The 13,896-nt window shown below is 39.1% G+C and overlaps 1 protein-coding gene across 4 annotated transcripts; it reads left to right on the forward strand.

Annotated features, from left to right (window-relative positions):
* Positions 1 to 434: 434 nt before the first annotated feature.
* Positions 435 to 12,049, forward strand: MKK3 (mitogen-activated protein kinase kinase 3). 4 transcript variants are annotated; one of them, XM_089165133.1, is made up of 11 exons: positions 435 to 509; positions 3,007 to 3,518; positions 3,615 to 3,869; positions 6,018 to 6,236; positions 6,351 to 6,488; positions 6,686 to 6,853; positions 8,387 to 8,500; positions 8,870 to 8,977; positions 9,692 to 9,783; positions 10,514 to 10,902; positions 11,146 to 12,049. In XM_089165133.1, exons 2-10 carry the CDS (start codon positions 3,420 to 3,422, stop codon positions 10,875 to 10,877), a joined length of 1,557 nt encoding a protein of 518 aa, XP_089021259.1. In that variant the 5' UTR covers positions 435 to 509; positions 3,007 to 3,419; the 3' UTR covers positions 10,878 to 10,902; positions 11,146 to 12,049. The 4 variants fall into 4 exon arrangements, with proteins under 4 accessions (XP_089021259.1, XP_089021256.1, XP_089021257.1 ...); XM_089165130.1 differs by having other exon boundaries at positions 440 to 630; XM_089165131.1 differs by having other exon boundaries at positions 440 to 630; positions 11,168 to 12,049.
* The last annotated feature ends 1,847 nt before the right edge of the window (positions 12,050 to 13,896 follow it).

Below are 13,896 nucleotides of genomic sequence, written 5' to 3' on the forward strand. Positions count from 1 at the left end.
ACTTAAATCTGCACTTAAGTGTGATTTTCTAATGATAGGGATGTCTTTGATATAAATCTAATTGATAAATTGAATAATGAAGAGGGTGGCGCTGAATATTCCGTTATTACAATTATAACGATAACTGTTACGACCTAACGGCCGGTTTCCTTTTGCTTCTTCTTCATTTGGGCTTACTTTTCCTTCCGGGGGGGGGGGGGGGGGGCGGTGTCAACCGCGGGGCTTAGAAACCCACATTTGATGGGATTTTGGGGAAAGAAAAGTGGGACCCACAAACCCCCCCCCCCCCCCCACGACCAATTTTTCCCACCCCTTTCCCCCCCCCTGCAACAACACGCCTTGGTGACCGTTAACGGTTCCCGTATAACGGATCATGAAGGCGTTAAGTTACCCATAAAAAACAAGTGAAGGCGCAGCTTAACAAAGTCTGATCAGATGAACACTTGTCGACTTGAAAGCTGAACACGTGTCCTGTTTCTCCTACACTTTGCTGGGTGCGAATTTTGCGGGTAAGAAAGAAGAGCTCAAGAAGCAGAAAATTAAAGATTGAATTTTTCCTTTTCTACGAAATCATAATCGAGAAATAATTTTCCCTTTTCCGCTTCAGTCTCTGCTTCGTTTTTTTCACCTGTAAGTGTGGATCTCAACTGAAATTCCTTTCCTTCTTTCTTTCCTCTTTTATGCTTCAAGATCAGTTATAGGATTTCTTAAGTTTTGTCCTTTGTAATTATTTTCTTTTTCTGATAGATATTTGCACTGTATCGTGCTACATTTCTGATCATCTTTCTTTGTATGCTTGGATGTCAAAGTAGGAAAGTAATTAGGGTTTTGAATTCTCTAGTCAACTGTTTCGATTTGATTTTGAGCGTTATTCCTATGTTCTTGGAAGGCTCAAGATTTTGGATTTTTAGAGTGGTTGAGCTTGGTTAATGTTTTTGCTGTCAGTAGATGATTAGATTAGCAGCTGTAATGGACTGTCTATCCCTCGCTTTTATATGCAAGAGCCGGAAGTATGTGTTAGGTATCTTATTCTGTCTCTGATTGCATCACAGATTTTTTCTGAGAGGTGTCTAAATTGAAGGTCATATGACCATATGTAAGGGGAAAAGAAAAAGAACTTTGCTGAATGCACACTAAAAGAAAGTAAAATAATTGAGATATAATTGAACATTTTACCTAATAGTGGCTGAAATTAGAAACTGGAAAAGGGGTACAGTAAAGCGTCACCTAGCTCTGTCTGATGTAAAACAATATGCAACTGTTACCATAATTGTATCCGGATCTGTATTAGGATATAAAATTCTGATCAAGATATGGTCTTCAACTGCTCAGACATGACGCACCGAATTTTATTGTCTCGTTCACACATCCAGTTGAATCATGAGGTGCTATATCTTTAATAGTAACTTCAATATAAGCTCACTCTTACAAATTTAATTTAGCTAGATCAATAAGATCCATCCCTATTGGACAATGAATTTTGTTACTGGAGAAGCATAATTTCTATTCAACCAGGATGTTCAATAGGCCATTTTACCAGAATGGCCAAAAAATGGCGTATACCAGTGTTAAGGAGTTGTCCTGGAGTGTTCTAGTCTTTTCCTGGACTTAAGGTTTTGTACTTTGTAATGTGTAGAAGTTCTCTTTGTTTGTGAGTGTAGAATGAAATAGGGTTATACTCTTCATCGTCTTCCCAATAAAAATGGTGACTGTCGCTCAGCCATGGACGTAGCCTTCTGATAGGACCCTCTTCTGGTCACCCTGAATCTTCCCCAAACATTAATGGAAGCTATAACTACTAACATTCACCATTACAGAATAGTAAGGACAGCAACCAAATAAACTTCATTTCATTCAATGAACTCTGATAATCCACACCAATAGATACAACTCTGAATTCTATTTGATGAGATTCAGTTCTTGGAATTAGAAGAACAATAACTAAACTCTGTAACCAGCACACATTACATTTTCCTTCCTCACTACATGATCAGTCCCATGCCCGAGAGCTTGCCCTCTCCTAGAAAAGCTCTGTTTGCTCCCTTGCCTTTCTCCTCCTCCCCCCTTTGCCACTCCTCGCGTGCCTCCTTTTATTCCCCACTCCCCTAACAAACTCTCACTGTTAACCAATCTTTCACTGCCACGTGGAGACTCCTCTGTATGCCCCTGTTTCAGTTATGGATGCCCCCTGCTGATTGGTTTGCCCCCCTGCTCTCTGCTGATGCTGATCCCCTGCTTCGCTTCTTATTCTTCCTTTTGTAGACGTGAGTTATAAGGGGCTTATCAACTTCCTTCTTGGGAGTCAGCCATGTGAGTCTCTCTTCCTTCTTAGGAGTGAGCCATGTGAATCTCTGTCTTGCATGGTTGCAATTTCTTCTGTTTTCATGTTTCTACTGTGTTGATTTGTTAGCAAAACTAAACAATGGGATCCTGGCTGTGTGTGGCAGCCAACTAATTAGTTGATAGCTTTGCAGATCTGCCAATAAACTAAGAGAAATTAAACACAAGACGGTTTCAATTTTCAGAAATTTGTGCCAGATAATGTTTCTGTTGAATGGCTTGATTTGTGGTTGGAAAGTCTAGTGCTAATTACTCATGGAGTTCATAGAGGACATCTCTCGTGGTTGAGATTAATTTGGGGAGGGTGATCACTTAAATATGATCATCAATTGCTATTTGTAATGTCATGATTGAAGTTTGGTTGGCTTGAAGAATGTTTTAATTGATGGAAGTAGTTTTTTGTAAAACAAAATCAATTTGTAAGCATCATGTTATTTTAATTGATTCATTGACATACAAGTGAAAATGCAGGTAAGACGCTAAACTTAGTATGTTCTGGAATTATGCATGAGTTTGTAGAATACTATGATCTTATTTAACTCTGTTTTGGAAAAATATGTTCATTTGTTTCTTCATATAAATGCTAACATTTTTCTGTGCTTTTACTAATTTTATTGATGCATTTAGATTTATTGGAAATCTTGACTTATTTTTTGCATTTGTCAGAAGAGGATTCTATATTCAAAGAGAAGGTAATACAGCAGCCTGGGTAGCACTTTGAAGGAAATAAAACAGACAAATGTTTGAAGATTGCTGGAGCCCTTAATGTCATATTGCACATTTTCAATTCTCAAAGAACCATTTTTTATTAAATAGGAAATGTGATACATTGTCTATTTTATGACAACAACAATTATACTTTCCAATTGTATCGGGTTCACCCTGCAATCCTTTATTCAAGTAAGCCTATAGTATGAGGTACCCTTATGCTGCTGATATTCAGTAGTTCAACTAAAATCTATGGGTAATGCTGGCTTACTGTCGCATGGGTGATGATTGTTCATTGTGGGGGAACACAGATATTGAGAAAGCCGATTTTCAGTTTTATTTATTTAGAAGAAAACAAGTGGTGAATTGACATGGCTGGGTTAGAGGAGCTGAAAAAGAAGCTTACACCTCTTTTCAATGTTGAGGACTTCTCAGCTGGAACACCGATGGACCCTTGTGAATCTTATATGGTAAGTCCTAATCTTTCTATGTGTTTTATTTAGGAATGCAAAGTACTGGAAATCTTGGGACAAGGTTCACTCTGATACCCTTCTTCTTTTTTGAAGGTGTCAGATGGTGGGACCATTAACTTACTAAGCAGATCCTGTGGAATATACAACATCAATGAGCTTGGATTGCACAAGCGGTCATCTGGGCTTATAGACGAAATTGATGACAGTGAAAAGACATATCGATGTGCTTCACGTGAGATGCGTATATTTGGAGCCATAGGCAGTGGTGCAAGTAGCGTTGTTCAGAGAGCCATCCATATACCAACTCACAGAATTTTAGCCCTTAAGAAGATAAATATATTTGAAAAGGTTTGGCTCTTCTTGCTTTGAACATTTACTGTTTTATTTAAATGAATGATCTTTGTTGAATTTTTTTTTTCAACTAAAGGATTGTTTGTGTCTGCGGTAACATTGCCTTCGTGCGATCAAATTTCCTTTCATAGGGTTGTCTTGACACCTGCACGCATACTGATATACTTCCTGGCTAAGATAGTGTGTAGACTCTTTGAGCAGTCACTCACACCCTGTCCCTTAAGCAGGTCTAAATACATGACTCCATTCCATGATTTGACTTTTTCTGTTTGCAAAAGCCCAAGGTCAAGGAGTGGTTAAGGCCTTAAAGTCCCCCATTCACAACGTCACTTCCATTACTTATTTACTTTCATAAAGTTGGGAAGTTAATAACTCTAGCATTCAATGCTATGGGATACAACAGTAAGCTTCATGACAACTCGCCACCTTTTTTTTGAGACGAACAAAAATAAGCATTGGATAGCCAAAAAAAGGACTACCATGTTTGTGGGACATAGGGACAACATTTTGTGTTGCATTTAATGGAGAATATGCATGGTTTTGAATCTAAGGTTTAGTATATGTATTTTATAGAAGTGATTAAGCATGTACTTTAATTGGTTGTCTAGGTACTGTGTAGGGCAGATGCAGAGGACACTGCCTTCTTGCAACCTAAAATATTCAGCTACAATAACAGTCATGTTTTGGGAATATTTGACCAATCTGGAACGTGGAAGTATTTTCTTTACTAGAATAGGACATGTTCAACAAGTGGTATGGAGTGTTATTTCCTGGTGAATGGTCTGCGTCTGCCACTGATGTAACCAAGTACTATGCGACCATTCAATTAGGGATCATTGTTATTGATCACCATCCAAAATTTAGTCCCATTATGCTCTTCTCCACTGGTACCCTGTGTTGACATGGGAATGCTGTTGAACTAACTCACTATCTAATGGACTGTAGCTTGTTTATTTATTTAAACAACATTACTTTCTATGATTTCACTGCCAAAAAAACATGAAAGACATTCTGCTTGAATTGATTTCTCAGAATTGTGGAGAACATCACAAAATGGAACTACCACTGTTATTGCCCTTATAAGTCAGCTTTCTGGAAGTCATTGCATCCAGTTGTACTACCAAACAGTGAGCTAACACTTGCTGTATTTCTCCCAAATACGTTATAAAAGGGCGAACCCAGTGCCGAAGGCTTCTGCACAAGTAGAGTCCCCACGCACTCCGCCGGGGGGGGGGGCGCAATTTTTGTATGCGGCCTTACCCTGATTCCAGAGAGGCTGTTTTGAGGACTTGAACATGTGATCAAGCATTTAGCAAGGAAGCACTAGACTAATGCACCAAGCATGACCTTAAATTCTAAACAATATAGTTGCATTTTGATGACGCAGGAGTGCTTGTGGAACCTTTTCTTTTCACAGAATTTCTGTTATGATCAACCTCCTTATAAAAGAGTTAAGTATGTCACTAAATTTCTTTTTCTTGTGTCCAATGGTAAAGTCGGTATGTTTCCATCTGCCTTTACTGGCTAATACTTTGGATGACTTCCATAGTGTAATTCTTCAATTATCTCTAGGATGACCTTCTAAAGTCAACATGAATGGGCTTGGAAGATGAAATCCATCTCCCTCATGGCTTTACAGTACCTGAGCATTCGTTGTGTGTTGGAATTTTGAAGTATATAGAGCATCTTGGTGTGTGAAGCTCCTGATTCCTGCAGGATTTGGGAGGGACAAATGTTCACTGCCCTATGTATCCGCTGCTTTGCAGGAGAGGCTTTTTCGAAATTTTAAACATACAATCAACAAGCTGCAATAGCACAACTTAACCATGCACCAGGCCTGCGCACTATATTACAAATAGTTTTCAGGATAAGAAACTTAAATGGAATAAGTTTTTATAATCTACAGTTGTAATTATCTTCCTTGTATTGCATCTGCACATTGAAATTGCACTGGCCAAGTTTTCTTCTGGGGTACATGCAGACTAACTTGTGCCTAACTTGGCTTGAGAGGGAATAGAATTCAAGAATTTGAATATGAAAATTTGATGAAGATGCTAACTATTGTTTTCTCTTGCCTTATTCTTTTCTTTTCTCTAATTCTTCTTCTTCTTCTTCTTCTTTTTTTTTTGGGTGGGTGCATTCAAGGATAAAAGGCAGCAGCTTCTTAATGAGATACGGACATTATGTGAGGCACCTTGTTACCAGGGTTTAGTGGAATTCCATGGAGCATTTTATACCCCAGATTCAGGACAAATTAGCATAGCTTTGGAGTACATGGATGGAGGTTCCCTGGCGGATGTTTTGAGAGTGAAAAAATGTATACCAGAACCAGTTCTTTCAGCTATGGTCCAAAAACTCCTACAAGTAAGCATCATATCTTATTTTAGCCCATGCTTTCCCTTTAGCCTGGCTTGATTTTGTTGCATGAAATATTTCTTCCATATGTGCTTATATTTTATTTTTGGGTCATTTGTCAAGGGACTGAGCTACTTACATGGAGCACGACATTTGGTTCACAGAGACATTAAGCCTGCAAACTTGCTTATAAATCTCAAGGGGGAGCCAAAGATTACTGACTTTGGCATAAGTGCTGGTTTGGAGAACTCGGTGGCAATGGTCAGTGATTTGTGGTGCTATATTTATGTATTCTTAGACATATATTTCTCCATAACTTGATATTCTTATATTTGATTTTGTTTTCTAGGAGAGTCCTTTTTTTTCCCTTTTTTTTTCATGGCTGATGTTTCTGCCATGTTGATATGAAGACCAAAGTATCAGAGATTTGGCTAACATGGTTGGATGTGGTTCACCAGTGTGCTACTTTCGTTGGAACTGTTACATATATGTCCCCTGAGAGAATTCGAAATGAGAGCTACTCATATCCAGCTGACATTTGGAGCCTTGGACTATCTTTATTTGAATGTGGTACCGGCGAATTCCCATATACTGCTAATGAAGGACCTGTTAATCTTATGTTACAGGTGAATTACCTTTAATTAATTATCTGAATAGTTTCTTCATTCAATTTTAGTTTACATTATGAATTCATGCTTATCTTGGAACTCTTTGGCTACAAAATTCTAATCAAGGGGTGAAAACATATCCAATCTTCTTCAACCTAGATAGATAGGAAGGCTCTTACCATGGGTGGCCTCGATGCATTCGGTTCTGGACATCTGGTAACCTGCAATGATGTTCTTCTGTTGTCTACATCGAATCTTCAAGCTGATATGGGAATGACCTGTGTCTACATGGACTGAAATGGATTCAGCATTTGCCACTGTTGAGCCAGAGAAACCCAGTCAGATCTTCTATACATAATCCAGACAATCAGGACATTTTGAATCTGCATCATTGTCTTTATGTTCATGCTTGCATGTTAATAGAGAATTCTTTTTGTGGATTTTTTTTTTTTTTTTTGGGGGGGGGGGGGTTGTTTGAGTTGGTTGCACGTCGCATGTGCCTGTGCATGCTTCCAAGTCCCAGTTGAGAATTAGGGTCTGATAAGCCTCTAATATCTCAAGTGTACGGGCGCAAGAATAGGAGGAATGGGATAATGACCAGCTGCTACAGGGAATCACTCCCCGTTGGACACCTAGGGACAAAATCAGTTTACAGTGTTTGCATACAACAGTGGAACAGAGAAGATGGTCCACTTGGCAAGAGGTATTGGGTGAATGTTAGCAGGTAGTTAGGAATGTTCTCTGTTATGTAGGGGAGGGAGAGAAGAGAGAGGCTATGCGTGAAGACTGTAGAGCAGAGCAGGCTGAGATTGCTGGGATGAGGTTTGGTGTTGAATAGAGTATGCTATTGTTCTTATATAAGCTGTTTTGATGTTAATGAAAGAATCCTTTGTCTGTGATGCTCTGAGATTTATGAAGATGCAGTTCCACCATTCTATCTTACTCTGTGTTCATTGTTCCTATATGTGATTGTGGTTTTGGTGTTGAGAGTGTCGGTGATTGTTGCTGAACTATCAATGGACTTAACTGGGTCATTCACTCTGCTAGGCTGCTAGACTAAAGGGTGTACCAGGTGCACAAGGCTCCCACCAGTGTGGAGACTTTTGTGGGGGTTTCATTATATGTACTCTGCTTATCCCTGCTTTCACAGGGAGGCTGTTTCCAAGACAGAAAACCTTGACAATTTGGTCTCAATGGAGCAAACTTTACCATTGCACCAGCCACCAAGGCTCACTAGACTGCTAGAGTATATCAGATTGTTGTCCAACCCAAATCTAAGTTGTTTTAAATTTTATACCTCTCTTTTTTTTCGTTCATGTATGTGTGCTCAACTGCTCATACATCAGAGGGAATTTCTAGTGTATTCGTCTTGGAATTTACTATTTCCTGGTTCTATTTAACATGCTCTTTTGCTTCCACCCAAAGAGAAGGGGGGGGGGAGAGCTTTTGTGCATATTCTGATGGAAATTTTCTACTTCATGTTGTTTTTGTTCCTTCTAATGCCCACATGTTTGTTTTAGCAGCTAACAAGCCTGTCTACTTTTATGGTAGATATTGGATGACCCATCACCTTCACCATGTAAATACTCACTTTCACCAGAATTCTGTTCGTTCATTGATGCTTGCTTGCAAAAGGATCCAGATGCAAGACCAACAGCTGACCAGGTAAGCCAGAAGGCATTTACAGGCTAGCAAAATATATGTTCCTGCTTTCCCAGCATAACAGGTGTTCTTTCTTTCCCTTGCACATAAATTGTTTACGGAGCATATCTCCCTTCCTTTCTAGAAGACATTGTTTATAAGAGTATTAGCATTAATGGGAATTGAATATATGTTCTCTGCGACTAAATGTGTCAGTTCACTGGGAAAACCATATATTGTTATCAAAAGGCCTTACCAGTTCAAACACCTGAAATTTGAATTGTTTCATTAAGACATGATCTTTGTTATATTCTATTCTTGAGAAACTGGTTAGTTTTTGTTTTTAGATTGTCAACAGTATATAGTTATGTTTTGGTTCTGAATGTCTTGCAGCTCCTTTCACATCCATTTATTAAGAAGAATGAGAATGCCGGAGTAGACCTAGCTGAATTCGTCCGGAAAGTTTTTGATCCAATGCAAAGGATGAAGGATTTAGCAGACGTAAGTCATAGTCATATTGGCAATTTTCAAATAAATATTGCCTTCAATATGTGCTTCGATTTTTCAGTCTCTATGAATTGAATTTAGATATGGCTATCAAATGGGAAACATAAGCCTGGGATCCACTCCATGCCATGGAGAAAATTCTTAATGCCTCAAAAAGTTGGAAAATTGCATCTAAGTTGTTTATGTAAACACACTGGGTTTATCAGTGAAAAACTGAAACCACTATGTTCGTAGAAATATATAACTGTTGCCTTTGTTCATCCTTCGATTTCTCAACAGGGTTCACCTAGGGCATGACAGATTCTCTGAACCAGGGTACTGAATGTCTTTGGAGATTGAAACAAGAAGTATCGAGATACTCGAAATTAATTTCTAAATTGAAAATAGTAGAGTTGTCCCTCTCTGTTAGTGTCACTAGGAGACTTTTATTTGGTTCTTGCGAAATGGAAACTTTATCATAAGAGAAAAGCTAGAGGTCTTCAAAATGTTCACGAATGTAATTATTAAATATGTCAAGAGAATGGGAATGTATTTGGAGTATCCTAGCTACTTCTGTGACGTTTTTATTCTTCCTCCAATTACCATTTAGTTCTGGTATTAAGATGAATGCCAATTACTTACCACCCCCCCCCCAAAAAAAAAAAAACAGAAAAACAAAAAGAAAAAAAAAAAGGGTGTCACTTTTAATATTTTATTTTTGCTTCACAGATGCTTACTATGCACTACTACTTACTTTTTGATGGACCTGATGAGCTCTGGCATCATACAAAGAACTTGTATGATGCATCCTCAACTTTCAGGTACTAGAGATTTCCATACACCTCCTCAAGTGACACTTGTTAGATAGTAATTGATAATGATTAGCTGGAATGAGGCCTCATTGATTGTTTTACTGTAAGGGTGTAAATTGTAGCTTGACCCTCTCCTAGTTTCTTACCTTTCTTGAGATTTTACTTGCGTCTTGGACTATTGAAATAATAATATCATTAACTATTTGAGCAAAACACTTTTCACTCATTCTTCCTTTTCTGTGAGGCATGAGTGCCGTCCTGATGAAAATTTAAAGATTGGATAAAAATCAATAGTAGCATTGAATGCATGTTGATGTAGACCTAGTTTTGTGGAGTAGAAAATGCTTACAATCTCCTGTCAACTGCTCCAAGGAGGGCAATTTTGGGGTCTCTAATATGTTCTTGTGAACAATAACTGATTTTAACTTAAAATTAATGATTTATTATTAGGGTTCTACCTGCAATGGTAAGGAAACACAAGGGCAATAGCATTTTAGAAAAATGAACGGTGGCATCTGAAGTTGGCAGAAACTGTTATTTTCAGGAAATTGGTTACATTGACAAGAATGAGCTCCTTGCATTCTTTAATTGAAATTCTTCAAGATTTGTAGCGTAAAGGTAAACAGTAAGTAGAAATAGGGTTAATCACTTAGATTACATGCTAGTGAAAAATGATATATAGAGAATGTAACTTTGAAATATTCCTGACAGCTACTAATCACACCTCCTTCCTTGCTAGTTTCTCAGAGAAAATATCTATTGGCGCCAATGATATTTTTGCAACTTTGTCAAATCTACGAAGGTCATTAGCTGGTGACTGGCCCAGTGAAAAGCTTGTGCATGTTGTGGAGAAACTTCAGTGTCGTGCGCATGGTCAACATGGAATTGCAATTCGTGTATCAGGGTCATTTATTATTGGGAACCAGTTCCTTATATGTGGAGAAGGAGTGCAATTAGAGGGAATGCCCAAGTTTGAAGATCTTTCACTTGACATGGCCAGCAAAAGGATGGGAACCTTTCAGGAGCAGTTTGTGATGGAGCCCGGGAACATTATTGGACGCTTCAATATAACAAAGCAAGAGCTTTATATTGTCCAACAGTAAAATTTCTTAGGCCCTCTTCTCCAATGTAAGTAGATTTGGTGCATCAACATTTTTTTTTTTTTTTTTGGGTTTTGGGGGGGGAAGAAGTTTTCTACACAGCCCCTGGAAATAGCTTCAGCCTAGAGGCCATTTTACATGTGGTATGAAAACAAAGGCTGGTTTAGACCCTATCTTCATGGGCCGTGGAGAGACTTCTCTTCCAAAATTTATTCTACTCCTACAAATAGAGGTTGCTTGCTTTTTTATGCTGAAACTAATCATTTTATAGTGAAAGTACATCTGTTTTGCAGATGGATTTATCCTTTAACTAAGCTTAGGTGTACTTTCAATGAGCAGCTCTGTGTTTTTGGAGAATGGTATGAGACCTCAGCACATTAAGCATTTGCTATCTTGAATCGACTGCTGTGTACTCTTATCTTGAACCACCGTGTATCATATGAACCAGTGAACCACTAAAATATGCCCATTTGGGTTGTTGACAATTATGCGTTACTAGTAACAGTGCGTGCTCAGGATAAGGTGGAACTTCAATTCTTGAACAAGATCATCGTTGGTGCGATTGGATTTGCAGAATCCTTCTACTGAACCACCAAATGATGTTGATGTGATTGGATTTGTGTCACTCATTCAACTGAACTGAGTGTTCTGAATTTAAAGAGAGCGACTGTGCTCGATCGTTTCAATTGAATGTGTGGATTCATATCACATAACCCTCCTAATCTTCTGGGTTCGCTCGACTGAGAAAGTGCTGCTTCTCCAAAGCCGAGAAAAGTTTTGCTTTCTTAATTTATACTATCATAAGGTCCAAGGTGCTAATTTAGATTGTTCACATCCAAAAACCAGTGTTTACTCTGATGTTTGTCATGACATCGTCTCTGGATTTATGTCCATGTTTACCATCAGTTGCTTCTATTGATATTGTTCAGTGAGGAAAGAACTACTGTCATTGTTGCCTTGATGCGTTATCAACAACGTGAGCAGAGAGAATTTCACTTGTATGTAATGTTGTCATGTTTTGGACGCTAAACTTCTGACATGTTCATATATATGTTGTATTAGGAATCTGTATGATACTAGATTTTACAAACTCTAAATGCAGGATGTTAATGATGTTATTAGCTTCAGGAGTTTGTTCAGATTCATGGTGCTGCATCTGAAGCTTTCAAGGTATCAAATGATTCTGACTAAATCAAACTAGATCATCAAACTCGTACAAGTTGCACCTCTTTGCTTGTGTCGAAATTCCTGCCATGGAAAACTCTGTCGTAGTTTAGCAACCTGAGGAGGGACAGACCTTTGGTTATCAAAAGGCGAAGAAGCAAAGAGGCCAGTAAAGAAATGAAAGTGCGTGTGAGCATACTCCCGCTCTTCACAGGGGGCGAATGCGCCGGCGGCAGCCGCCGTCAGCAGCGCCCGACGGGGACTGCCGACGAGCGGGAACGGGGAAAATAAACCGGGCGGGCCTTGTTCCGGGAGTGCCGGTTCCCGCCCCCGCCCCACCTACTGGATTTTGCTTGGTAACAGTGCCTACGTAGCAAATGGTCAAGATGAAAAGTTGGGTTTTTAATTAAATCGTGGTCGTTGATTTTACATGTGCAAGAAAACTAATTTTAAGTGAAAATAGACTCGGTTCAATTCGCGGTTCACCATGAACCATTACAAAATTAAAACTCTATTTGAAAGTAAAATAAATAAAAAAAAAGTCGTCTTCAATTCTGGTTCGGTGCTTCAGGTGACGGTCAAAATGCCCAGTGCAGCGTCGGAGATTGCTAACAACACCGTTAGAATCAAGGAGAGCTTGAACCATGGAGTACTTCTGAGATGATTTCTCCTTCTTTCGAGCAGAGGTTTTTCGATAGAGGATTCGGAAATGCCACTAGAGCGGAATCTGGAATAAAGCTTCTGGACGGTGAAGACGAAGAAGACGAACAAGAAGATGAGATCTATGGCGGCGAAAAGTGATCGTTGAGGGCATGGTGATAGGAAGATGAATCTCAACCATTCCCCCGGCGACTGGATATCAGAAGTTGCACAGGCGAGAGACGAAATCCAATAACCAGGCGCCATGTCTCTGCTCACAAAATTTCCACCTCCGACGGTGGGCAGAGACCTCAAACCGATTGTCCCTGCAATTCTACTGGATTTCAAGACAAAAACTAAAATCAGTTAATTTGAAAGAGATTATTAGTTATAACTTATCACTGCTCATCTCCATTGAAAAATAACAGAATAAGATTCAAATATCAGTGGTTTCTGCGTCAAAGAAAAAGAAGCAGAACCACTACCTAGAGCCACCAGAATCTCTCCCTCCCAAGCTCTGCTTTAAGCAATGAGGATTGAGAAATGATGGAGATTGGCAAAGAGAAAGAAAACAAGGAAACTGAGGGAAGTAAAAGGAAATTTCTTTATGGTCATAAAACTCGGTACAACTGATAGAAACATCAAACATGAGAGATGCAAGGAAAGCAGAACCGAAAGCAAACAAGAATCCAAACTTACTTCGAAAAGAAAAGAGCTTGAAATGAAGAACAGGAATGAGATCAAAACAACTTGTAGTGAAGAACGAGGAAGAAACGCAGAGATTAGAGCTGCATCTGCAAGTTTGTCAGTGTCTCAGAGAGCCGTGGAGCAGAGCTCCGCTGCAGGTTACTTGCAGCCGTGCTTGTTGACGCTTAAGCGATGAACGTGTAAGTGTACTTGAGGGATTTTTGATAAACGTCTAAATCAGGTATGTGATGGGTTGATTTTTTCTTCATCCGACTTAGGTTCAGCAGCAACAATGAAAAGAAAGAAGACGACTTTTTTTTTTTTTTTTTTTCAATAGAGCTTTAATTTTGAAATGGTTCATTGTGAACCGTGCAAACTGAACCGGGTCTTTTATCACTTAAAATTAGTTTTCTTGCACGTGGGTAAAATCTACGACCACGATTTAATCAAACACCTATCTTTTCATCTTGACCATTCACTGCTTGGAGTAGTGCCACGTAGGCACTGCTGCCAAGCAAAATCCTGGTCGGCA

The sequence above is a fragment of the Hakea prostrata genome, chromosome 8, assembly GCF_041222555.1.
Source record: "Hakea prostrata isolate BN-2017 chromosome 8, UWA_Hpros_2, whole genome shotgun sequence".
Classification (NCBI taxonomy): domain Eukaryota; kingdom Viridiplantae; phylum Streptophyta; class Magnoliopsida; order Proteales; family Proteaceae; genus Hakea; species Hakea prostrata.

Excerpts from the sequence above, each read along its gene's own strand:
- MKK3 (XM_089165133.1), top strand. The coding sequence starts at position 3,420 with ATGGCTGGGTTAGAGGAGCTGAAAAAGAAGCTTACACCTCTTTTCAAT. Across the intron at positions 3,519-3,614 it reads ACCCTTGTGAATCTTATATG|GTGTCAGATGGTGGGACCAT; the intron begins GTAAGTCCTAAT and ends TCTTTTTTGAAG. Across the intron at positions 6,237-6,350 it reads TGGTCCAAAAACTCCTACAA|GGACTGAGCTACTTACATGG; the intron begins GTAAGCATCATA and ends TCATTTGTCAAG.